The 26,986-nt window shown below is 39.1% G+C and overlaps 1 protein-coding gene across 1 annotated transcript; it reads right to left on the bottom strand.

Annotated features, from left to right (window-relative positions):
* On the bottom strand, nt 1–26,409 carry ARPP19 (cAMP-regulated phosphoprotein, 19kDa). The gene is made up of 3 exons (XM_006831633.1): nt 26,362–26,409; nt 4,314–4,436; nt 1–171 (listed from the first exon to the last, which is right to left on the bottom strand). Exons 1-3 carry the CDS (start codon nt 26,404–26,406, stop codon nt 1–3), a joined length of 339 nt encoding a protein of 112 aa, XP_006831696.1. The 5' UTR covers nt 26,407–26,409.
* Between the last annotated feature and the right edge of the window lie 577 nt (nt 26,410–26,986).

Raw genomic sequence — 26,986 nt, 5'->3', positions numbered from 1 at the left:
TCAGCCAGCCAGCTTGCTAGCAACAAGGGATGGTTTCCGCTGAGGAAGGTCCTGTGGAGTGGGAATGTGGTCACCGGTGACCTCTGTCTTATCCGGGGCTGCAGTAGGAAGCTGCTTGTTCTTCATTTTTGCCTTAGCCATGTTGTAATCCCCAGAATCAAAATATTTTTGCTATAGGAAAAGTAAAAAGTAGAAAGAATTCAGACTGAAGTTTAAAAGCTTTCACTTGCAAATACAATAGGATATAGATGTAATAACCATAGGCACAATTTAGTCTAGAAACATTTAAATCAAAACATAAAATAACTATGTCCCTGTAGTGAGATGAAACCTAATTTACAAACTGAGAAGTCAGGCAATAAACCCTTCAGCTTTATTTGGATCACTCTGCTTCCAATGCAAAGCTCGACTGGATCTCAAGCTGTCTCACGGAAAGGTACACCTTTAATTTACCAATGGAGCAATCAGGCAGAAACTCTTGCTTAAACAATTTTGAAAATAATTTATCAACTTATATTTAGACTGTGCCATCCACCCTCAATTAATGTTATAGCTATTAAAACAATTATAGCTTCTGGTACTCTACGATCTAGAACAAGCATTTCTGTAAGAATTTAAGTCATATTTCTTTTAACTAGAATAGTTCAATAAAATCAGTGCTAAGGTTAAAATATACATGCTACAAAAAGTGGAAGAAATAAATTTATCACCAGCAATTAATTATCAAAATGCACATGCCTACACTTTTTCCATTTTCACACAACAGTAAATAAGTACAACTATTGCTCACTTTGGTTGGAGGAGTTTATTTGTTACAGAGTAAAAACTGATTATTTGGCTTCTGACTTACACCATTATATTCAGCCCACATTTACTGACTGCCCGCTATGCTCTGTGAGAGGTAGTGTGTGAGAGCTAGAAGAGAGGACAACAGTCAAGTAAATCAGTTACAACACTATTTTAAGTATACAAAGCGCTCAAAGGAAGGGGCTGAACCTCGACCTGGGGTGACTGAGAGAGGACTATTCCAGGTCTGAGATGGGGGCTTGGACACTGGGTGAAGGTGTGGAAAATACATGTTTATAAGGACCTGGTGATAGCTCATATGATACAATGAAATCGTTTAGTGTAAGATTGTTGAGTGACCATTTAAAGTTGCTGGCTGCTTTCCTTGAGGGGCTTATCTACACTAAAGCGCAGAGGGGCTAAAGCTAGAAATTGCTTTTCATGTGTCGCCATACATGCAACACAAGGCACAGTAAAGGAAACTTGGACCAGCAGGTCCTTCCACGGCTTGCTGTAGCTTTATTCCTGCATGATGTTTTAACATGAGTATAGGGGTAAAAGTAGAACATCTGATGCACTGGATTATATTAGAAATAGAGAGCTGCTTCTGAGGTTTAGTATCTGGAGGAAAACAACAAGCAGACTAAATTTCTTACTGCGTCAAAAGCACAAAGTGAGAAATTTTTTTAACACACAATGCAAATTTTAAGGCAGAATTTTCCCAAACCAGTGTCTAATCTGTATTTATTGAGACTTATTTTCCAATAAGTACAAATTCATCATAAAAATTTATTAAACTGCAGATTAGGCTACAATGCTTGTGGAAAAGGGATCAAATGTATTCAGTGTGGCTAGACACAAACTAAAATAAATGTTTAACAATTAGGACTGCCCTAGAAAGGAATAGGCCACTGTGAGAAGCATTATTTGCTGAGAGTCAGGAAAGGCAATTATGTAACAAAACTGTCAGAGGGAAAAAAATAAAGCTTTAGGTGGAGTGAACTCTTGTTTTTCATACAGGAATCAATACATAGTCCAGAAAGTGGTGTTAGTTGTTGGTATCAATTCTGAAATTGAGTTTTTAAATGAAAATTATCTTAAAATTAACAAAGCGTATTCTGGATCATCTGGGTGGGGTGGATTCTCCCACTCAAATGGAGGGGCCATATGTACATCAATATTTACTACACTGGCAGCCAGTGAACATCTATCAAATTTAATTTTTAAAGCCTTGTTACTTTAAATCGAATCTTCCTTTTTCTTGGGATTTCACAAACAAGTAGCTTGTTGATATCTGTCCTAGCTTTGACTATGCAGCCACTGTGTACATTGTCATAGCATGTGGTTGTTGTTAAGTGCGGTAGAGTCGGCTGCGACTCACAGTGACCCTGTATAGGTTGCCACGGAGCGGCAGGTGGGTTTGAATGGCCAACCCTTGTGGTCAGCAGTCGAGCACTGATCTTACAAGTGCCACACCAGGACACCAGTCATAATAAAATAGGTGTCAATTCTTGACACTCTCCTCTTACTTAGCCTAGTAGAATCAACATTATTAGCCATAGAAAAAAAGTGTCCTAAACATTAGTGATTAGATCTGGAATTCAAATAACTTAAAAGAAAAGATTGCGCAATTCATTTCATAATTTAAAATGTACCTGATGCAACACTTTGTAATTAAGACTCGATACAAACAATAGGGCTTCAAAAACTAAATGGAAAAAATGAAATTAAAAGATGAAAATTTCCCGTTAACTTTCTGAAGTCCCTTCTTATCCACTGTACATTCCTATATTCATAAATGAGTATGCGTTTCACCTGCTTTTTCTATCTATCCTTTATATTTTTAAACAACCACAAAACATTCTATTTTGTTGGTTTATGACAATTACATACCCATTTCTTTTCTGAGTTGTGTCACTGCTTCTAATTATAGATAAAGCTACAAAAAGATCCTTCAAATCTGGAAGACTTTTTCCTTATATTGAATTATGTTTTTAGACTTATTCTAAGAGATTGTTAGCACTTTAATAAATTTCGATTTATACCTTTCCAAAATGAGAGTAAGCCTTTTAAATGTTCCACATAGCAAACTTCAACCTTGCCAGTGGGTGTTAAATGTTTTTTCTAATTTAGTTGTATGTATACCACAGTCTGTTGTAATTTATATTTCACTGATTTCTAACATGAATAAACATTTTTCTATGCATTTAATATTTTACTTTCTGTTAACATTCTTTATCCATGGGCAACTTACTATTTTTCTTATTATGTGAAAGAACCTTTGTATTTTGTAGATATTAAACTATCTTATTTACTTCTCATGGTATAGATGTTTTATATATTTAGTATAATTCTTCTTTGTTATTCCTATTATATCAAAACTGTGATTATTCTTTCATGTAAGGTAAAAAATACCATTCTATTTTCTGCTACTTTTTAAAAGAAAACAGTATTAACATGCCTTTGGAATTTGGTTTACTTGGGAAAACAATCCATATATGACTATTGTTAATATGTTTCCACACATATATGGACATATTTTTTTGGAGCAAGCAAAAGATACTAGTATATTTATGACATTCATTTAAAGAGAAACAAGGTTTAGCACCTAATTTAATAGTTCTCTTTTTAAATTATTATTTTATTCTTGCCTGTTCATCGTATGGTAGGAGGGAGATAAAAGGAACTTAAGAAACACAGTATCTCAATTCAGAACTCACTACTGAGAAATAATAGTTGATGTCTCACAAAGCATGGCAAGATTTTGAGCATTTTTGCCCCATATTTGAACTCCTAAAGTTAGAATGTACAAATTGAATTAGAGTAGCCTGACTGAGAAATGTGGTATTATGAAGAGAGTAACCTGTACTTTTATAATGGACTATTTCCTTCAAAGAAACAGTTTTTTAAGCATTTGAGTGTTGTGTGGGAATCACCTTTAAAATAATTAAGTAAACATAAGGGCAGGGTGGATAAATAACAAGAGACTGCTTAAAGAAAAGCAGGACTAAGGTTTTATAAACACGGAATAGTTTCTACTATTCCTACATTTTCTTTCTTATAAAGATAAAATTCAAATAAGTATGGCAAAATACTAACATTAAATCTCAGTGGTGCATATATGGGTTCAGTTACATTATCTGCAATTTTATGTATCTTTGAAGTCACTTATAAATTTTAAAATGTTAAAGAGTTGCAGATAATTCTATTTATAAAATACAAAATTCTTAACAAAAACAAAACTCATTATGTATATATATGCATGTGTGTATACAACATATATGTACATATATACACACACCTACATCAACACACACACACATACACGAGAAGGCTTTAAAGAGTTTGTGGGAAAATTACATTAACTTTAAATTCCATTGTTCCACAAATATTTTGAAGGTCCGTGTACATATAGATTGGTAAGGTACAGAAATATATATACAGACAGACACTCATTTCACAGTGTCTATCAGTACACGGAACCCTAGGACTTTTAGACTTTCTGACAATTAAACATGAGAACTTACCCCTTTTTGTAATCGTTTCCTTAAGAAGTCGGAACCTCCAGGTTTTTGTCCCAGATGAGGATACCTTGCTTTTAATTTTGCTTCTTCAGCTTTCTCTGGACTAGTCACTTTATCTTCCATTTCCTGAAATGATTTAAAATAACTTAGTTCTCTACTGAAAACTCAGTTATGTAAAATTATTTAGTATCTACAGTCTGATTTAGTATCTAGAGTCTGATTTTATTTGACCAAAGCCAAATAACACAGCATCTAAGAAATCAAGCACAGCAGCTTTTTAAAACATCTCTCTCTTGTTTTTCAAATGATCCATGTGATAGGTCTATTATAGCTGTGATGCATGTGTAACACCCCACACACTGGATAAAAATACCCAGACAGCTCAGCTTTGAAGCCCTGCCTGCAGTTACTTTCCAGTCATGTATAATACATTTACAGTTAGTCACCTTCTATGGAACTCTGCAGCTCTTTATCTATAATTAGAAAATCCTAGTTCTGGCTGAAAAAAAATCCTTTGAGCTTCTGCTTATTAAAGATCATGATTTGAAGCTTTTAAGATTCCTTACTAGTAATTAACAGCAGCACACTAACTGATTAAGTTAGGAAAATAAACAATTTCTACCTACAATCGTATTTTCAAATGCTGAATAAAGAATAAATACAGGCATGTCAATTCCCATGTCTGCACAAGGGAGGCTTCAAAAACCTGTGGAAAAATCAATGAAAAGATAATGGAAATTTTTTCATGAGTTTTTTGAAGCTCTCTCATGTACACTGCCTAATTCCACTCCCCCACCCCGCCAAATATGTTAAATGACAAACTGTTCGTGTTCAGATATCCCATCATTTAAGACATCAAAAACAGGTTTGCTGACCTAGAACTATCAATGTTGTTGTTAAGTGCCATCAAGTCGGTTCTGACTCATAGTGACCCTGCATAGGGCTTCCAAGTCGTGGCTCGTGAATTTAAACCACTGATCTTTCAGTTCAAACCAACCTTGTGGTTTCAGTAATGTCAAACTTGTAATTTTATTCACTTTAACACCTGTCTTGATAAAGCCTGGTGTTCAAAGTGAATATAATTCTTCTTTCTAAGAGCTATATTTTACCAGGATATATATAGTGCATCACTTTTTCGTTAGTACTGCAGAAAAATAAGTGAAGAGTTGTCTGTTTTTATTTTATTGTTTTATTTTCTTGGGTGTGTGTGTATGGGGTAGGGGAGCTCTCTTCCCCAACCAACAAGAGACAGCAACTTTGCCCATACAGTCCAGCCACAACCTTACCCTTTGCAGCTCCACCCACTGGGCAAGAGTCAGTGCCAACTCTACACAACCAATCAGTGATAGACAGCAGGTAACACCAGCCAAATCTACCCTAAACTGAGGTGCACAAACAGCAAACGGAGAACAGTGCACATACTCCCATTATTAACTATATCCACAGTGGACAGCTGGTGAGATTTTAAGAACACATGAACATACAATCATCATTTAAATACAACACTACAATGCCACAGAGACAACAATTTTAGCTCACCCGAAGAAAAGAGAGAACGGCTAAAATAAATAAGACCAAGATGCAGAGCCAGAAAATGTTTTTTAGGAAAAGGTAATGGAACTAATTAAAAAAGAACTCCAAAATAATGACATTTAGATACCTTCAAAAGATTGTGAGAAAGACCAAGAAAAGCAAGGAAAACACAGAAAAAACTTTAGTAGAATTCAGGAAAACATTACCAGTACAAACAGACAAAATAAATGTAAAACTTGAAACAATACAAAATCTGCAATTAGAAACGTAAAAGTTAGTATTAAATTTTCAGAAATAGAAATAGACATCGAAAGGATGAAAGAGTAGATTCCAAGCAATGAAAGCTGGAATTAGTGAACTTGAAGATAAATATCTCAATACTACTCTCCTAGAAAGGAACTCTGGTAACGTAGTGGTTACAAATTGGGCTGTGAACCTCAAGGTCAGCAGTTTGAAACTACCAGCTGCTCTGTGGGAGAAAGATGAGGCTTTCTGCTCCCGTAAAGATTTACAGCCCCAGAAACTCTGTTCAGGGTCACTATGAGTTGGAACTGACTCCAAGGTACTTAACAATAACAACTCTTCTACAAGATCAATTAGAAAAAAAGAATAGAAGATCCAAAGAAAGCCTAAGAGTTATGTGGAACACACCATGAAAATGAACAAATTACAAGTAATTGCAATTTCAGAACAAGAAGACACAAAAGAAAGCACAGAGAAAATTGTCAACAATTTGTTGGAAGAAAACTTCCCTAACGTCATCAAAGACAAGAAGATAATCACATAAAAAGCTGAAAATCCCAAACAGGATAGATTCCAAAAGACATATCATAATCAATCTTTACAAAACCAAAGACAAGTAAAGAATCCTGAGAGCAGCTAGCGAAAAACTGAAAGTTACCTACAAAGGAGAACCAATAAGACTAAACTGATTTTGCAGCAGAAACCAGGCAGGCAAGACGGCAATGGGATGATATACACAAAACTCTGAAAGGAAAAATTTGTCAACAAAGAGTCATATACCCAGCAAAGCTGTCACTCAAATACAATGATGAAAATTAGAGTATTTCCAGATCAGCAGAAATTAAAGGAATTTGTAATAACCAGACCAACTTAAACAGCAGACAACAACCTGAGATCAACACACATGACACCACCACTCAGAACTCAATCTAGATATCAAAGTATTTAAAGTAAAACAGATCTACAAGACTTAAAATAGGGAACCAGAGATATCAAGGTATAATGAATTCAACTACAAAGCAAAAAGAGGGACAAAACTGCCAAATGGCAAGGAAGTAGAGTAGTTTTTAAGGCAAAGCAAACTATTCTAAAGAGGAAGAAATTAAGAAATTACAGGGTAACCTCAAAGATAATAAAGCTTTCCATCTAAATTAAAAAGGAAAAATGGGAAGATTTAGTAATATTAACATAATATAAATGAAAATAAGAAAATGAACAAAATGAAATGATGCAGAACAAAGAAACCAACACTACAAAAAAAAAAAAACACAGCAAAATGACAGCTATCAATCAATTCATATCTAATAATAATTACACTGTTTGTAAATGGATTAAAGACACAGTGAAAACAGAGTATCAGAATGGTTAAGAACTGGATCCTTCTTTCGATGCTGTCTACAAGAGCACATCAAAGATGGAGACAGCCTAAATCCCCATCAATAGAATGGTTAACCAAACTTTGGCACATACACACAATGGAATATTAAGTAGTGTTGAAGAATAACGATGAATCTGCAAAACACCTCACAATACGGATGAACCTGGAGGATATTATGCTGAGTGAAATTAATCACAAAAGGACAAATATTGTATGATGAATGTTGCAAAAAGTTAACAAAAGGTTTTCTTGATAAAAGAAACAGTCTGTAATAGTTATGAGGTAGGGGGAGGTGGGAACTTGGGGAAATTATACACAGGCTAGATAGAAGGTTGTCATTGTTAGGTGCTGTCAAGTTGATTCTGAATCATAGGAACCTTATGCACAACAGAATTAAACACAGCCTGGTCCTGTGCCATCTTCACTATCATTGACGCTAGAGCCCATTTCTGCTGCCACTATGCTAATCCATCCTGCTGCGGGGGAAGGAGGAACGTGGTCTTTCCCTTTCTGGCTGGCCTTCCACTTCTCCAAGCATTATATATATGTCCTTCTCTAGGGACTAGTTCCTGCTGATAATAATGTCCGAAGTCTTTCCATCCTACTTTCTAAGGAGCATTCTGGCTGTAATTCCTCCAAGACAGATTGATTGTTCTGACAGTCCATGGTACTTTCAATATTCTTCTCCAATATCATAATTCAAATGCATCAATTTTGCTACGGTCTGTCTTATTCATTGTCCAACATGTACATGCATATGAAACTACTAAAAATACCATGGCTTGAGTAAGGTGCACCTTAGTCCTTAAACTGACATCTTTGTTCTTGAACACTTTAAAAGGTCTTGTGCAGCAGATGTGCCTAATGCAATATAACCTTTGATTTCTTGACTGTTGCTTCCATGAGTATTGATAGCGGATCCAGGCAAAATGAAGCCTTTGACAACTTCAATCTTTTTTCCATTTATCATGTTACTTATTGGTCCAGTTGTGAGGATTTTTGTTTTCTTTATATTGAAGTACAACCCATAGTGAAGGCTGTCGTGTATGATCTTCACCAGTATTTTAAGTTCTCTTTGCTTTCAGCAAGCAAGGTTGCATCATTTGCATATTGCAGGCTGTTACTGAGTCTTCCTCCAATCCTAATGCCACATTAGCATACAGATTGAATAAGTATGGTAAAAGAATACAACCTGGACTCACACCTTTCCTGGTTTTACATCATTCAGTGTCCCCTTGTTCTATTCAAACGACTGCCCCTTGGTTTGTGTACATGGTAATGATGAAGCGTTCTGGAATATCCATTCTCTGTAATGTCCATAGCTTGCCATGATCCACAGTTAAAAGCCTTTGCATAGTCAATAAAGCACAGGCAAGTATCTTTCTGGTACTCCCTGCTTTCAGCCAAAATTCATCTGCTGTCAGCAATGATATTTCTTATTCCATGTCCTCATCTGAAACTGGCTTGAATCTCTTGTCAGTTCCTAGTGAATGTACTATTGCAGCTTTTAAATATAATTTTCAGCAAAATTTTATTTGCATGTAGTACTTGTGATATTGTCCCATGATTTCCGCATTCCTTAAGATTTCCGCATTCCTTAGGTCACCTCTTTGGAACAGATACAATCCAATCAGTTGACTAGGTAGCTGTCCTCCAAATTTTTTGGCACTGATGAATGAGTGCCTCCAGTGTTATATCAGTTTGTTAAAAGATTTCAATTTGTATGTCATCAATTCCCAGTCTTTTTCTTTGCAAATGACTTTCTCCTTCAGTTCCATTGGCTCTTGATCATATGCTACCTCTTGAAATGGGTGAACAGCAACCACTTCATTTTGGTACAGTGACTTTGTGTATTCCATATTTTTTTTTTTAAGTTTTTATTGTGAATTATGTGGGTTTACATGGGAGAACATCAGTTTTACATTCATCCTATTGTATTTCGTTTTATTGCAATGATTACAATGCCTTCCATGCAACATCAAATAACCAAAGGACACACCCCACAGGCCCACACCTCACCCCCCGCCTTCAGTACACAGTCCCTCTCCCTCCCTGAGTCCAGTTTCCCTAGTCCCTCCATCTGTCCACGTCACCATCTCTGCCTCCATCCCTGGTGTCACTGCCTCTCTGGGTAGGGTCACGCTCTCCGCTTTTCTCACTCGATGGTCCCAGGGACCTCTGCTCCTGGGCTGCAAAATCAATCACTCCCCTCCTTTTGTCAAAAGTCCATCTTCTTTTGATGCTTTCAGTATCTTTCAATATTTCCCCAAGAGAATCCTTCAATATCGAAAGGGAAGGCTTGAATTTTTTCTTCAGTTCTTCCAGCTTGAGAAATACTGAGTGTGTTCCTCCCTTTTTTCCTAACTCCAGATCAATGCACATTTCATAATAATACTTGACTTTGTTTTCTCAAGTTGCTTTTGGAATTTACTATTCAACTTGCACATTTCTTCCATTTGCTTTGGCATCTCTAGCAATTTACTGAAGGGCAAGTTTTAAAGTTTCTTCTAACATCCATTTTGGTCTTTTCCTTCTTTCTTTTTTTCTTTATTTTCTTGTAGTCTACTTTTAGTTTTTATTTGAATGCAATTAAGAACTCAGAAATTTTCATACTCTGTCAAATAAAGGAAAATGAGAGAGGAAGATACTTCACATTTACAGACGAATTGGAAACTGACTTTTAAAAGCTGGTGGCCAGGAGGCAGGCTTGCAGAACGTGCCCTTTGGTTGTTTAAATTATTATATATTTCTGAGTGTTTTTGTGTACATAAAAAACAAAACAAAGCAGAGGGAATAGAAGCAAATACTGTTAAATGATGATGCATGGAGGGGGTTATAAGCATTGTAATGAAACAAAATTTGACAGGATGAGTACAAAACCGATGTTCTCCCATGTCAACTATCACTCAATTCACAATAAATCTTTGAAAAATTAAAGGTTCTTGAAAAATTCTACCATTCAACATCTAGCATTGTTTCTATCACCAAGGCCATTATTTTACAACTACTGATCCTAACTCTTTGTTTCCAACCTTTTCATTCCAATCACGAGCAAATATCAATACATGTAGACACATTAGCATGGATGACAAAGCAGGCGATGTACAAAAGGAAGGTTGGCAGAGGAAAGATGAAGGTAGCAGGAGACAGAGGAATGTAAACATTAATATAGTGAATAGAGGTAAATACTGTTAACTGATGGTAAGCGGAGAGGACTGCAATCATTGTGAGGAAGCAAAGTATATGATTTGTTGAATGTCAAACTGATAATCTCTATAAACTTCACTTAATTCAAGATTTAAAAAAAAAAAGAAGAAATGAAAAAACAAAACTGTCCTGCATTAGGATGGTGGGGCCTACTTTCTAGTCAACTAACTAAGTCATTTCCATACAACAGCTCAGCAAAATTTCAGACCTCTAAGCACTGGACCAAGGCGCTTTGGTCGCGTAGTGGTTGCAAATCGGGCTGCTAACCTCAAGGTCGGCAGTTCGAAACTACCAGATGTTCTGCGGGAGAAAGATGAGGCTTTCTGCTCCCATAAAGATTTGCAGCCTCTGAAACCCTGTGCAGGGTCACTATGAGTTAGAACCGACTCCATGGTACTTAACAACAAAGCACTGGACCACAAGGTTGGTTTCAACAGCAAGGTTGGTAATTCAAAGTCACCATCTGCTCCTCAGAAACCCTATACAGCATTGCTGTATTCAAGTCAAGAACTAACTTGACGGCACTTAACAACAATATTATTTCAGGTATTTTAGGTTATTTATGATTAACAAAAAAGCAGGAATGTTGAATCCATAAATACCAATCTATTCTTACACAGCAGGTAGATCACCTGTCAATCTAGGAATTAAAAGTTTTTTCTTCAATTTATAAAATAGTCGTGCACGTTTTATAATCACCTTTATTTACTTCATATATTGTCAACATTTCCTTAATCTTGAGCAGGTTCTTTGCGTGCTTATGTGTACTCAATTTTAGTCATAAAGGATTTTAAAATAAAGCAGCAGTTATCAATTATGCTTGTCTTCTATGGGACCTCTTATTATACGTATTCTCCCTTTCTGAAACAAGAGTCGTACTGTCCTCCCTTTTATGTTGCAATGTTTCACATATCTATGGTGATTTTCACGCTTTACTGAAGTTACATCATTCATTCACTTGGTATACAATATTCAACTATTGTGCTCAGCTAGTGATAGAAAAATTAAATAGCAGAGGTGATTCTGCTTGTCATTCCATTTGAGACAGGTATGCCCAAAGACAACTCAAGTGTGAGGTGCGTGATGCAAAGCTGCCATTCCTGTCAACATATCTGGATTCCTAGATGTATTTTACAATGCAAACATAACATATTGTTTATTATTCTTGTTGATGCTGTTGTGTGCCCACGAGGCAGTTTAAACTGCGACCTTTCAGTTACCATTCCAGTGCATATCCTATAGTGCCTGTGGTGCCTTGAATTTACTTGATATGGCTTTTCAATCCAAAGTCCCACCAAGTGATTGGGTTGTTGTTATTGTTAAGTGCTGTCATGTCGGTTCCGAACCATAAGGACCCTCTATAGGGTTTCTGAGGAGCAACTGGTGAGCTTGAACCTCCAATCTTTCTGTTTAAACCGACATTGCAGTCTAGTGCATTAACCCACAGTGCCATAACAGGACTCCAAGTGAGACCATGTAAATAAGGTATACAGGACTCTAAGACTGGGGATTGGTTCGTTTTACCCTCCAGCTAGGTTTCAAAGGAGCCATCTCAGAAACATAGAAGGATCCCGGGACCATTAAGAAGGAAGAGCATGAGAGAATCGTTGAGACCCTTATCTAGAAAAATGGCGACAGCAGAGGCAAAGGCAGAGGTGGTAGCATGGAGAGACAGAGCAGCTGCAAGCTCCAGGGCCAAGGAGCCACATGACTGAGAGATCAAAGACAAGAGTAAGGAGGTATGCCTGCAGTATGGCAGACAAGAGGCATTCTTGACTGAATAACTGCTGCAACCTGAGCTGGTGTTTATCCTGAACTGTACCCTATTCACTTCTGTAATAACCCCATAATTGTGAGTATTGTTATGAGTTGTGTGTGGCCACTGCAATGGCTTATTGAGCCCAGATGTGACGCAGAGAGTGCCGTGGGAAGGATGGTTGGTGTCAGAATAGGGGAAAGAAGGTTGCAGGGTGGAAGCATGTCTGACTTCTGCTTCATAGGAATTGGCCTTGGGCTAATTTTGAGTTGGATTCTCTTCCCCCTTGTGAAGCCAGGGAAAGTCAGACATGGTCTCCACCTTAGTTTAAGCAGTGTCACATGAGGGCTCAAATCATTTTATCATTCGGTTGCTGTTGGTAAGTGCCACTGAGTCGGTTCTGACTCATAATGACCCTGTATAGGGTTTCTGAGGCTGCAAATCTCTACAGGTGCAGAAAGCCTCATTTTTCTCCCACAGAGCTATTGATGGATTTGAACCAACCAACCTATGGTTAACAGTCCAATGTATAATGCACTATGTTATAAGGGCTTCTGAGTTTCTCATTCTATTGTTTAAAAGTTCAGTCTACTATACCTCAGTTGTCGTCACTCAACTGCAGAATCAGCCATCTGTTTAAACTTTCAACAAAAGTGAATACTTAGCCTACTAAGAACGATGTGGCAATCTTCAATAAGATTAATGTCTTCACTGGGATTTTTCAAGGGTGATTTTAGTTATACAAGATTTTCCCCTAATATGGCACTATGGGTTAATGCACCAGACCGCAAAGCCATTTGAACTGCAAGGTTGGCAGTTCAAGCTCACCAACTGCTCCTCAGAAACCTATACAGGGTCGCTATGGGTCGCGACCGACTCGATGGCACTTAACAACTAACTTATGAACCTAACTCCCAACAATGTATTCATCACAAAAGCTAGAGGAATAATATAAGTTTAAGGTTACCAAGTTAGTATAGGAAGACGGGCTGGGCTACTTTATAGCTTCCTCTGTGATTTAATCTTCACTGTAGATATCTACTGCAGGAGGCACAAAGATGTTCCTAGTGCCACAACAGACAGGTAGAATTGGGAGATAGGACAAACTCTTAGGTTTCCTTGTAAGATAGTTGTTTTAAAATGATATGGTCTGAAAAGTTGACTGCAGCCCTCAGCCCCAACACCTTCAAATTAAGGGACAACAAGGAGCCTGGTGTGGTGCTGTAGGATCAGCATTGGACTGAAAACCATAAGGTTGGCTGTTCAATCCCACCAGCTGCTCCTTGGAAACCCTATACAGGGTCACTGTGAGTCAGAACCAACTTAACGGAACTTAACAACAAAGAGCCTGGGGAGTCCTGGTGTGGCACTGTAGAATAAATCACTGGATTACTAACCATAAAGGTCTATGGTTCAAACCCACCAGCTGCTCCTTGGATACCCTATAGAGCATCAAGATAAGTTGGAAACAACTGGACAGCATTTAACTATGAGCTTTGTGTCATAATAGTCAAGTGCTTGATTACTAACCAAAAAAAAATGTCAGTATTCAAGCCTGCTAGTGACTCCCTGGGAGACAGATGAGGCTTTCTGCTCCCGTAAAGATTTACAGCCTCGGAAACCCTGTACAGGGTCGCTATGGGTCGGAACCGACTCCACGGCACACAACAACAGTGACTCCCTGGGAGAAAAGACCTGGCAATCTGCTCCCATAGAAAATACAGCCTAAGAAACCCAACAGGGTGATTTGACTGTCCTACTGCGTTGCTTTGAGTCAGAATCAACTCTAAGGCACACAACAAGTGTGCTGCAGTGAACTCTTTAACGTCTCTTCTGGCCATAGTCTGCAAACTCTCAACAAATGACATTTTCCTGATGAGTCTGGATAAGAGAAGGTGGGGAAGATGCTGATATGATTCAGTTGTGAGTGACTGTTAACAGGACTCATTGTCATCGGTCAATTTTGTTAGGGGATCTTACTACCAACACGAAAGAGCTGGGAGTGGAGTGCATCCTTTGGACTCTGAGATTCCTGTTCATTGAACCCCCGTCCACTGAGAAAAAGAAAGTTGTGATACCAGAGGAGTAGCAGTGGAGCAGGAGCAACAGAACTGGGAGCATGAGGTCTGAGTTCTGTGTGGTCACTGCAAGGAATGATCGAACCCACATGAGATGTATAACTGATGGCTTTTTTTTTTAAAGCAACAACAAAGCAATGGAGTCCTATGTGTCTGGGTAGCATAAACAGCCCTTTTTGCCCTTGGCTACTAACTGAAAGGTTATCAGTTCGAATCTACCCAGCAACACCACGGAAGAAAAGCCTGGCAACCTATTTCTTAAGTTTATAGCCAGTGAAAATGCTATGGAGCACAGTTCTACTTTGGCACACATGGGTTGCCCTGAGTCAGAAGTAAGAATCAACTTGATGGCAATGGGTTTTAATGGAGGCCTACAAGCCCTGGTGTGCTGCTGTGGGTTAATGCGCCAGACTGCAAAGCTGTTTGAAACTGCAAGGACGGTGGTTCAAGCTCACCAGCTGCTCCTAGGAAACCCTATACAGGGTTGCTATGGGTCGGAACCGACTCAATGGCACTTAACAACAACAAACAATCACAAGGTCGGCAGTGCAAACCTCACCGGCCCCTCCTCAGACACCCTATACAGGATTGCTATGAGTCAGAACCAATAAGATGTCACATAACAACAACAACAACATCATTTCCATGAAAACCCTCTAGCATTCTTGGGGCTGGGATTAGGAGCTCTCTACTTTGTTCTCTGTAGCTACAGACTTCTAGTGAACAGCCACATGAAATTAGGGGCAGAGGACTGTGGTCTCAGACTAGTGCTTACTCTCGCAGGGTCAATAGCTTCCAATCTAGAACCTCAGAATTCCTAGTGAGGCGCTGGAGGATAAGAACTGGACTGCTAACTGCAAGGTTAATGGTTCAACCCACCAACAGCTCCTTGGAAATGACTCAACAGCACTTAAGCAACAATCTCTGGAAATATCACCTTCCTCACCCTTCTTTTGTTTCTCTATTCCTTCTAATAGTTTGTAACCTAACTCCTTAATTACAGAAGCACATCCCTTTCCGTCTGAAATACCCAAGGGGGTTTCTGTTTTCCTGACAACACGTTAACTGGTCAAATTGTTAAAATAAGCAATTTATTCCTAAATCATATTAAAAAAATGCAAAGCTGACAGAATTTGGTGTGACTGCATGCTTCTGAATATCTTTCAAAGGAATTACTTCCTTAACAAGTACTTCAGCTGGAATGGAAATAATCTCAAAGAGGTCTGAGACTCAGAAAGAAAGAGCAAACAAAGAAAGTGCTATATAAGTGCGTACTGACAAGTCAAATTTCCAATCCAATGTCTTAATACATGGGTTAAAAAAAACAACAGGAAAAAAAATATCATACAACAGTATGAAAAATTTTTAAGGGCAACAAGATAAAATAAATTTAAAAGGGGATGGGGAGGCAAGAAATGAGAGAACTTATTAAAAAGACCAAAAAGCAGTAAAATGGGAGAAAAATCCTAGTATGTCAATAACCACAATAAATGGACTAGATTTTTAAAAATCCAGCTACTTGCTAAATATAATACACGTTCACACAATAGATGTAGGTTGAAAGTAAACTAACGCCAGGCAAATTCTAACCAGAGAGAGGTAACTTACTTTTTAAAATATCAAATAACATACACTTTATGACAAAAGTATTACTAGGAGTACCAAGGATCTAAATATTTAGATTTATAAGGAGCTCTGGTAGTGTAGCGATTACGAATTAGGCTACTAATCTCAAGGTGTCAGCAGTTCGAAACTACCAGTGGTTGTGCGGGAGAAAGATGAGGCTTTCTGCTCCCATAAAGATTTACAGCCTCGGAAACCCTGTGCAGGGTCGCTATGGGTCGGAATCAACTCGACATCACTTAACAACAACAATAAAAAAATGGCAGCACAGTGGCTCCATGACATAAGCGCTGGGTTGCAAACCATAAGGTCGATGGGTCGAGCCCGACAGCTGCTCTGTGGGAGAAAGACTAGGCTTTCTGCTCCTGCAAAGATTTAAAGCCTCAGAAACCCTATACAGCATTGCTATGAGTCAGAACGGACTCCACGGCACTTTAACAGCAACAATATAAAGCAAAAACTGACAGAACTACAGGACACAACCGATAAGTCTACCAGCTCTGGCAATTTCAACAGATGTTCTTCAATTATGGATAGGTCAAAAAAAAAGACAAAAGTACTAGTCAAAAGGTAAAAAAGCCGAGCATCATTAACAAGCTTGATTTTAATCCTACCGTCGAGTCAGTTCAACTCATAGTGACTCTGTAGAGGGTTTCCAAGGAGTGGCTGGTGGGTTTGAACTGTCAAGCATGTGGTTAGTAGTCCTGTGCTTATCCTGTGGCTCCACACCAGGATATCTAACGATTAATGGTGGTGGTGGTTGTGTGCCGTTGAGTTGATTCCAACTCATAGTGACTCTGTGTAGGGTTTCCAAGGCTTTAAATCTTTATGGGGACAGAAAGCCTCATCTTTCTGCCATGGAGCAATAGGCAGATTCAAACTACTGACCTTGCGGTTAGCAATCCATCTTGTAATCCACTATGCTACCAGGGCTGCATATTCTTCTCAATCTTAAATGGAAAAATTGACAAATACTAGATCATAAAGCAAGTCTTAAGGTCCTGGTATGGCACTGTAAAATAAGCACTGGACTGATTTCCCAAGGTCAGCAGTTCAAACCCACCAGTCCTTCCTAGGACACTCTATATGGGGTCTCTATGCATTGGAACCCACTTGACAGCACTTAACAACAATCCAGCAAGCCTTAACAATTTCCATCCAGACTATTATCTATGACTACAATTCATTAAAAGTCAGTAACAGTAAAAATGATAAATTCCTAGGTCCTGGTCTGGTACTGTAGGAAAAGCACTAGACTGCAAGGTCAGTTTGAATCCCAAGGTTGGTTCAAACTCATCAGCTACTCCTTGGAAACTCTACACAGGGGGGCTATGAGTCAGAACAGACTCCAAGGCACTATCACCACCACCAAGTAATTCATAGTTTTAAAAAAGAAATCATGAAACAGAGGCAGGGCTGCTTTGGGAGGATGCTTCTACTAGCCAAGAAATGTGAGGGACTACCAGAAACTGAAAGGAGCTCTGGTAGCGTAGTGGTTACGAATCGGGCTGCGAACTGTAAGGTCAGCAGTTTGAAACTACCAGCTGTTTTGTGGGAGAAAGGCCTCGGAAACCCTGTACAGGGTCACTATGAGTAGGAACCGACTCCACTGGCACATAATCACCACCACCAGCAGAAGCTGGGACTTATAAGGATGGACTGTTCCCTAGTGCATCTGGTTATCTTGTTGACTTGGGCTTTTAGCCTCCAGAACTGTAAGACATAAATTTGTTTTCATAAGTCACCAAGAAAAAAAACCATGGGAATTAGAAAATACTGGGAAGCCACTGCAAATAAAAATTCGATATATCTAAACCCAGATACAGTGAGTGGCCTTTATAATAATTAAAGATAGTTAAAAATTCATAAATTATGCTTCCAATTTAAGAAGGTAGACAAAGAAAGGAAATCGGAGAAAGTAATAAGCAGATATTAATGAAACAGAAAACTAAGATATGACAAAAAGGTTCAACAAAAAGTGGAACATTAGGATAAGAAGTATTTGTAAGATACAAATCTAGTTTGAAAACGAAATTCTCTAAGACATCTTTGTGCTTATACAACAATTTTACTAGGTTTTAGAAATATGGGGGTGGGGGGTTGCTTCAAAAAGTTATTGGAGAACATCATTAGAATTCTGACATGTGACGACAGGTTATAAACCAGGAAAGTAGAAATCAGGGTATTGTAACAGATACAGCTTCATGATGCATTTTAAAAAAATGTACTCAAGGACAGTATTTTAAATGGTAGTTACCTCTTAGCAAGTACATATACATCAAAATAATCTTTTTTATAGACCCTACACGTGGAGTCCTGGTGTGGCACTATAGAAGCAGCACTGGACTGCTAACCACATGGGTGGCGAGGCGATTCAAACCCACCAGGCCCTCCTTGGAAACCCTCTACAGGGTTGCTATGAGTCAGAATCGACTTGAGGCGCTTAACAATAATAATACCTTGCATGGGCCTAACACATTTATCTATGTTTAGTCACTCACATTTGTATGAATTATATTTCTGAAATAAGTTAGAACTACACTATTAAAGTAAATTTATAATTCATATCCCACCTACTTTACTTTAACTAGGTGGGCTATGAATTATAAATCCATATGTATAAAGAGAACATTCAAATGGGCAAGTGTCTGTCCTGAATTCTGGGCTGATAAGAGTCAGGATGATTGATACCGCTTTTTAACCTTTAGCAGAGAAAACTTTCACAGCAACACCAGCAATAAAAATTGGACCACTCTAAGCAAATTATCCTCCATCTGATCAGCAATAGGCTCACTGATGTACTTACTGATAAATAAGTAAAAAGGATTGATGAAGGCCAACTAATTCTTTGTGATACTGCCAGGAAAGTAACAATACTGTGTATCAACCTTTGTGGAAAACTTACTTTTGTCCTATTAAGTCCTTACTGTTTGCCAGTTCCTGCCATTTAATGGGTGCTTCATAAAAGTCTCTTGAATTAACAAATACAATATACTCGAACTGTTTAAATAAAGCTAAGAAATTTTCTAAATCCTTTTTATCTTTGAAATATTTCATGTTGTGAGACAGACAACTTGCAGATTCAAAATAAAAGCTGTTTAAGTATTCAAGTTTTACAAAAATAATATAAGCAAAGCTGACAAAAGTGCCTATCAAGTACAGTGCTAAGAGTTAAAAGTAACATTCTAAAACTGACACAGCTAAGAATTAATGATTTCACGCAGACTAGTCAGCTCTCTGCCTGGAAAACCCTCTTTGAAGGCTTTTAATTATCAGGTAGTGTGAAAACAGGAGAAAATGTCATTATTCATTGCAATTTAAAGTAACTGAATGTTGTTCATTGTTAAATGTCGTTGAGTCAGTGACCTTTTGTATGGTTTCCAAAGAAAGGTTGGTGGGTTTGAACTGCAGACCTTAAGAATAGCAGTACAGTGTTTATCCTAAAGTGCTACACCATGAATCCTAAAATAACTGACTAGAAGGCAATTTATACCTGCTGTTTACTAAAAATACATGAAAATATTTTAAATAATTCTTCCTCTTTCTCCTCCAGAGAAGCATCAAGTACACCTTTTAAAGAGAAGAGAATTATTTTTATTCAGAGCTACACTTTAGCCTTTTCCAACATACCTACACCCTAACCCTACTACCATCCGACTAATGAACCTATAGGACAGAGTGGTGATGGTGGTGATGTGCCGTGGAGTTGGTTCCGACTCATAGCGACCCTGTATAGGGTTTCCGAGGCTGTAAATCTGTATGGGAGCAGAAAGCCTCATCTTTCTCCCGCGGAACGGCTGGTAGTTTCGAACTGCTGACCTTGCGGTTCCTAACCACTACGCTACCAGAGCTCCTTATAGGACAGAGCAGAACTACTCTATAGGGTTTCCGAGACTTTGCAGGACAGACAACTTCACCTTCCTCCCTTGAGCAGCTGGTGGGTCTGAACCACTGACCTTGCAGTTAACAGTCCAATGCTTGCTCCACAGCACCACCAGAGCTCCAAGATACTATCTTACTAATTTAATTTGATGAATTAGTACGAGCCACAAGGTTCAAACTCACCAGTCACTCCTTGGATACCCTATACAGGGTTGCTATGGGTCAGAACCCACTCGACGGCACTTAACAACTTGATGGCAACAGCTTTTGTTTTGTTGTTTACACATACACACACAAATGAGGCTTCAAAAAGTGTGGAAAATGGAATGAAAAGATAAAAGCATTTTCCCACGGATTCTTGGAAACCCCTTCATATCCATCTATTTTTCTGGTTCTGTTTCTGCACAGAGCCCTAAAATATGGGTCTGTCTCTCTCTTTTAACTGCAACAGGAACTGGAATATTCCTTTAGCAATGGTTTCAACAGAAAAGTTCTGAAGAAAATCCGATCAACCAACGTTCAAGCACTATATCAGATGCTATGGGAGAGAAAAATACTGTAGGGTCCCTAAACTCAAGATGCTCACAATATACATAGAAATGATCTGCCTTAAGTTCTCATATGCCTCTTTCAATCCTTTGTTGTTGCTGTTAGGTGCCCTCAGGTCAGTTCTGACTCAGCAACCTTATGCACAACAGAAACACTGCCAGGTCCTGCCTCACAACTGCTGTTACACTTGAGCCCACTGCGCCAATCCATCTCGTAGGGGGTTTTCTTCTTTTTCACCGACCCTCCAACTTTCCAAGCATGATATTCTTCTCTAGGGACTATTATGTCTGAAGTATGAGAGATAAAATCTCACCATCCTGGCTTCTAAGAAGCATGATGGCTGTACTTCTTTCAACACAAATTCATTTATTTTTATGGCAATCCACGGTCCTTCTAATAATCTTCTCCAGCACCGTAATTCAAATGCATTAATTCTTCTACAGTTGTCCTTATTCATTGTCCAACTTCCACATGCATATGTTGCTGTTATTGTTAAGTGCCATTGAGTCAGTTCTGACCCATAGTGACCCTGTATAGGGTTTTTGAGGAGTGGCGGGTGAGCTTGAACTGCTGACCTTGTGGTTCAAACTGAATTTGTAGTCCATCGCATTAACCCACTTTGTAGTCCATCGCATTAACCCACAGAGCCACACTCGGACTCGCACATGCATAAGGCTAATGAAACTATCAAGGCTTGAGTCAGGCACACCTTACTTAGTCCTCAAATTGGTATCTTTGCTCTTTAACCATTTAAAGAAGGCTTGTAAACAGATTTGACTAATGCAATATACCCTTTGATTTCTTGACTGCTGCCTCTGTGATTGTTGATCCAAGAAAAAAGGAAGTCTTTGACAATTTCAATCTTTTCTTCATTTATCATGATGCTATTTACTAGTCCAGTTGTGAGAATCTGTTTTCTTTACATGGAGGTGCAATCCATACTGAAATCTGTTGTCTTGGATCTTCATCAATAAGTATTTTAAGTCCACTTCACTTCAGCAAGCAAGGTAGTATAACTTGTATATCTCAGGTTGTTAATGAGTTCTCCTCCAATCCTCATGCCACAATCTTCTTCATATACTCCAGCTTCTAGGATTATGTAATGAGAATTCAGACTGAAAAAGAATGATGAAAGAACACAACCCTGGTTGCGCACCGTTTTTTATTTTAAGCCATTCAGTATCCCTTTGTTCTGTTTGAACAACTGCCTCTTGGTTTATGTACACATTCTTCAAGAGCACGATTAAGTGTTCTGGAACACCCATACCTCGCAATGCTGTCCATAGCATAGTTTATCATGATCTACATAGTCAAAAGCCTCTGCATAGTCAATTAAGCAAAAGAAAACAAAACACCTTCCTGGTATTATCAGCTTTCAACCAAGCATCATCTGACGTCAGCAATGATATCCCCAGCACTTAGACTCCTTAGGAAGTATACACCAGTTTTGTTATTGTTAAATGCCTTCGAGTTGGTTCCGATTCATAGTGACCCTGCACAGGGTTTCCAAGGAGTGGTCTGTGAATTTGAACCGCTGACCTTGTAGTCTATTGCTTATCCTACAGCATTATTCAAAGTGGAATAGATGGCTGATACATCCATGAGGTCTCTGCTAAAAATTTTTTAATGTTTTATTTTCCCACTAGTGACAATCTCATACCTACATAGTACAACTCAGTGTAAAGAAAACAGAAATCCTCACAACTGGACCAATAAACATGACAAACAGAGAAAAGACAGAAATTGTCAAGGATTTCATTTTACTTGGATCCACAATCAACACTCATGGAAGAAGCAGTCAAGAAATCAAATGGCCGATGACATGGAGAGATGGAGCGGCTGGGAACTCTAGACCCAGAGAGGGAAATGGGCTGTGTGCTGACAACCAGGGGGCAGGTTTGTGAAGTGTACCATTTGGTTGACTGATGATACATGGAGGGGACTGTAACCATGGCAATGTAAAGATATATGATAGGATGAATGTAAAGCTAATGTTCTCCCATGTAAACTACCACATAATTCACACACACACAAAAAGAACGAAATCAAATGGCATATTGCATTAGGCAAATATGCTGCATGAGTTCTCTTTAAAGTATTGAAGATCAAAGATGCCACTTTAAAGACTCAGGTCAGACTGACTCAAGGCATAATATTTTCAAATGCCTCAGATGCATGTGAAAGCTAGACAATGAATAAGGAAGACTCTAGAAGAGTTGATGCATAGATTGTCCGAAGACGAAACAAATCACTCTTAACAGAATGCTCCTTAGAATCAAGGAGAGGGAAACTGTGTCTCATGTACTTTGGAGACGCTATTAGGAGGAACCAGTTCTTGGACCGGGAGAAAGGTCAGGCTTTCTACTCCTGTAAAGATTTACAGCCTTGGAAACCCTATACAGGGTTGCTATGAGCTGGAACTGACTCAACGGCATATCACGACCATGACCATCATGAGTTCTTAGAAAGGACATCACGCTTGATAACGTAGAGGGTCATGGAAAAAGAGGGCGATCCCCAATGAGATGGACTGACACACAGCTGCACCAATGGGTTCAAATAACAGTTGTGAGGATGGTGTGGGGCCGCAGCGTATGGTTCTGTTGCAAAGTTGCTATGAGTCAGTCAGAGCCTAAGTGCCCACTTAACAACAAACAGTGCTACCTAACTTGTGTTTGAGCTTTTATTTATGGTGACAAAGAGACTCAGCAGTACAATTCCAACTGTCCAGGTTAGTTAAGAACAGAGTCATTTTTAAGATGCAAATCTGTGACATTCATGAGTTAAATGACCTCACAGCTTAATTTGAAAACTAAGATTTTGAAAAACTTCAAAAAGAGAAAAGTGGTAAAATACTCACATGGCTTAGCCGAGTGCTGACTGTCACACTTAAAAGTCCCTGCACTTTAACCATTACTACCAGATTCTCAGTACACTAGAAATTCAGTTTCAGCAAAATACCATGCCACATTGAATAACCTAGATGACTGGTTTTGTTTGTATTTGTTTTAGTTTTATTGTTGTGTGCCATTGAGTCGGTTCCGAAAGTGACCTTATGTAGGGGTTCTGATAGTAAATGGTGGGTATGAACTGCCCACCTTGCAGTTAGCATTCCAGTGTTCATCCTACAGTGCCACACCAAGGCTCTGTTTTAGTTTTAAAATGGCATCAAAGCTATGAGATAGTTCCTATTTATTTTTATGTTTGCACATACCTAGTAATATAACCCCCCACAAAAAGTAGGGGTCTACATAGCTTTCTTCCCTTAAGAAGGGTACACAAGACAACTCAGGGTACAAAATAATAAGTTAGGTCTTACGCTGTGCAGAGCCCATCTCTTTATCTTAAGTTTTCAGAAACAATAACTTAAACTACCATAAACTCAAAAAGTGTTTTCGCTGAATACTTTAATTGAAAGGTCGAATGGGTACAAGCAATAACCCAATTTGTTATATCATTTAACTGTTCTCCCAAATAGAACAAGTGAATGGCCTAAAGAAACAGAGAAGTGACGCTGCACATTTTCCTAATGTTTAGGTGGTACCCATGCTAACAGCATTTATGATCTGCAGCCAATCTTTAATTTAAGGACTTTTATATCCCTAACACACTTTGGTATTAATGGCAGTAGCCGTAAAAACCAAAGGACCATAAATAAAATTTTAATGCAGCCACTCACCAAGAAGAAATACTCAAGATATCCTTAACATTGTTAGAAGATGTAACACTGGACTGTTTAAAGCAAAAGCATTTCGCTCTAGAAATTACCAATTCACACTTGGACAAAAATAGAACAAATCCTGTAAAAGACTTGTGCTATTGTGCAGAGGTCATATCTGAGGATGATTTCAGTTTACATCAGGCCACCATAGGCACTGGTAAGTGCTGTCAAGTCAGTTCCTTGTGGTGCTGTGGGATAAAGCACTTGACTACAAGGCTGATGGTTCAAACTCACCAGCCACTCCTTAGAAACCCTATACAGAGTTGCTAAGAGTCAGAACCAACTCTACAGCACTTAACAACGACATAAGGTTTCCGAGGAAAAACTGGTGGGTTAGAACTGCCGACCCTGTGGTTCAAACTGACCTTGAGGTTAAGTGCCTACCCTACAGTTCTACACCAGGACTCTACCACAGACATACTGAAGAAAAAACAAGGAAATAACAGTAGCATATAAATATCCTTTTTTTTTTTTTTTGTAAATGTGCAAACTTATCCAGCTGTGTTTTTTCACTTTAAGTAGCATAGTGGTTAGGAATCAGGCTGCGAACCACAAGGTCAGCAGTTCGAAACTACCAGCTGTTTTGCAAGAGAAAGATGAGGCTTTCTGCTCCCGTAAAGATTTACAGCCTTGGAAACCCTGTACAGGGTCGCTATGAGTGGAAAGCAACTCCACGGCATATAACAACAATTCCCCCAATAACGTGGCAACCTGGCCTATTATTTATTCTACTGATATTTCCTTGTTTTTTCTTCAGTTACTTTACAAGTAGTATTTTCAAAGGCCCTTCCAACTCAGGAAATGTTAAGATGGTTAAGGACGTGTATGGAACGAGTTTAGAACAGTAATCTAATTTCTGACTCGATTAGGAGGATGCGTGCACTATTAAACAGAAACCTTTATAAAATCCAAGCATGAGACTAAGTCCTATTAATGATAATGACATCTGGGCTTTTGTTCATACTTTTTTTTTTAGAAAACATGTTGGTAATGCGCTCCATAAACATAAAAAAACAAAACAAAACAGTGGACACTGTTAGCCAGAAATAGGAACTCAGGAAGTCAGAGCATCAGAAATAATGGTGGAAGGAAGAGGTAAGCACTAGGCCTAGATAAAATATGCAGTCTCTATATTCATAATTGGAGTCCTGGTGAGGCATTGTTAAAACAAGCACTTAACTGCTAACTGAAAGGTCGGTGGTTCTAACCCACCAGCACTCCTTGGAAACAACACCTAACCTCAACATATTCATAATTGGGGCCATACTGATTTGGGTATATTCACTTACATCTGAAAGATACGACAGTACTACAAGTGAGTTTATAAAATATTCCTGTTTTCAAGAAATATCTGATTAAGTGAAAAAAAAAAACTTAATCCAGTATTTCTATTTTTAATCAAGTACCACATGTGCACATGACAGGCTAACATTTTCCAGCAAATACTGCTAAACATTATCCATTATTCACCACATTTAAGCTTCACAATAACCATTTGGAAGAAGCAAGCACCATTATCTCCATTTTACAGATATTGAAATAGAAGCCTAAAGAAGTTAATAACAGACTAAGATCACAGGGCTAACAAATACTGGAATTGAAAGCTAATCAAGGTCTAACTAACGCCCTACACCAAGATACACTGCCTTTGGAGTTAACAAGCACGCATATAAGTAAATCGGAGAGTTTAATCGTAAATGAAAACTTCTAAAGCACAGTGAAACTGACAAAGAACTTCGTTACACCCATAAGGGCCGAGTCCTGAGTTCTTGTGTATATACAAGTGAGTAATACAACACTCCGAGGAATTTGAAAGAGCCCAACGTCAGGGAGAACGTTCAAATCGCAACACGTTGGTGCTAATTACAAGAGTTACTGCGGGAAACCAATTTGGAATCTTCTGACTTGGAAGGCGAGGCAAATTGAAAGAAGAAGCACTTTGTATCCAGTGCTTCCAGACTGGATTCCGGGGCGCGTCCTTCCCCACGCGGCAAGAGTAGGCCGCCCTCTGTACAGTGGTCCCGCCAGTGGCAGGATGGCTTTGGGCTTCCTGGGCTAGCCCAATCCCCACACATACTCACCTTCTGTTCCTCCGCAGAGGCTGCCTCAGGGATTTCCGCGGACATAGTGCTCCCTCTGCAGACGAGACGCCGGGAAAAGATACGATTACGGGGTGGCCACGGCCATTCGGCTACCACCACCGCCGCCTCTGGCCCGCCCGCCGTCCGCCCGCCGGGGCTCTCCCGCGCCCGCCGGGGCTGCCCACGCCCGTAAAAATGGCCGCCGTCTTATGACGACATGGAGTCCCACGGCGACGGCGGCAGGCAGCGGACCCGGCCCGCCACGGTCCACCCGCACGGTACCCCCACCTACCTAACTCCGCTTCTCCGGCTCTGCGACGCCGAAGCACTTCCTTTTTTGCCTTCAAAGGTCGCGGCTCGCGCCTCACCTCACATCCGTCTGCGGCTGCGGGATGCTTACTGGGAATTGTAGTTTGTATATAGAATCTCCTCTCCACGCCCACTTCTGCCTACTCTGGTCCCTCTGGTCCAGGAACTTTACATTTTCCACTTCAGCCTCTCCTAATCCTTTCGCTCCGTTCTCGACTATTGTTGGGGAAGAGATATTTAAAGATGAAATATGCTTCCAACTAAAAAAACAAAAACAAACCTCTCCACGAATATATTTAAGAAAGTGTGTTGTTTT

Source organism: Chrysochloris asiatica, unplaced genomic scaffold (assembly GCF_000296735.1).
Source record: "Chrysochloris asiatica unplaced genomic scaffold, ChrAsi1.0 scaffold00004, whole genome shotgun sequence".
In the NCBI taxonomy this organism is placed as follows: Eukaryota; Metazoa; Chordata; class Mammalia; order Afrosoricida; family Chrysochloridae; genus Chrysochloris; species Chrysochloris asiatica.
The sequence above is the reverse complement of the archived record's forward strand: the minus strand, read 5'-3'. Positions and strand labels throughout refer to the sequence as shown.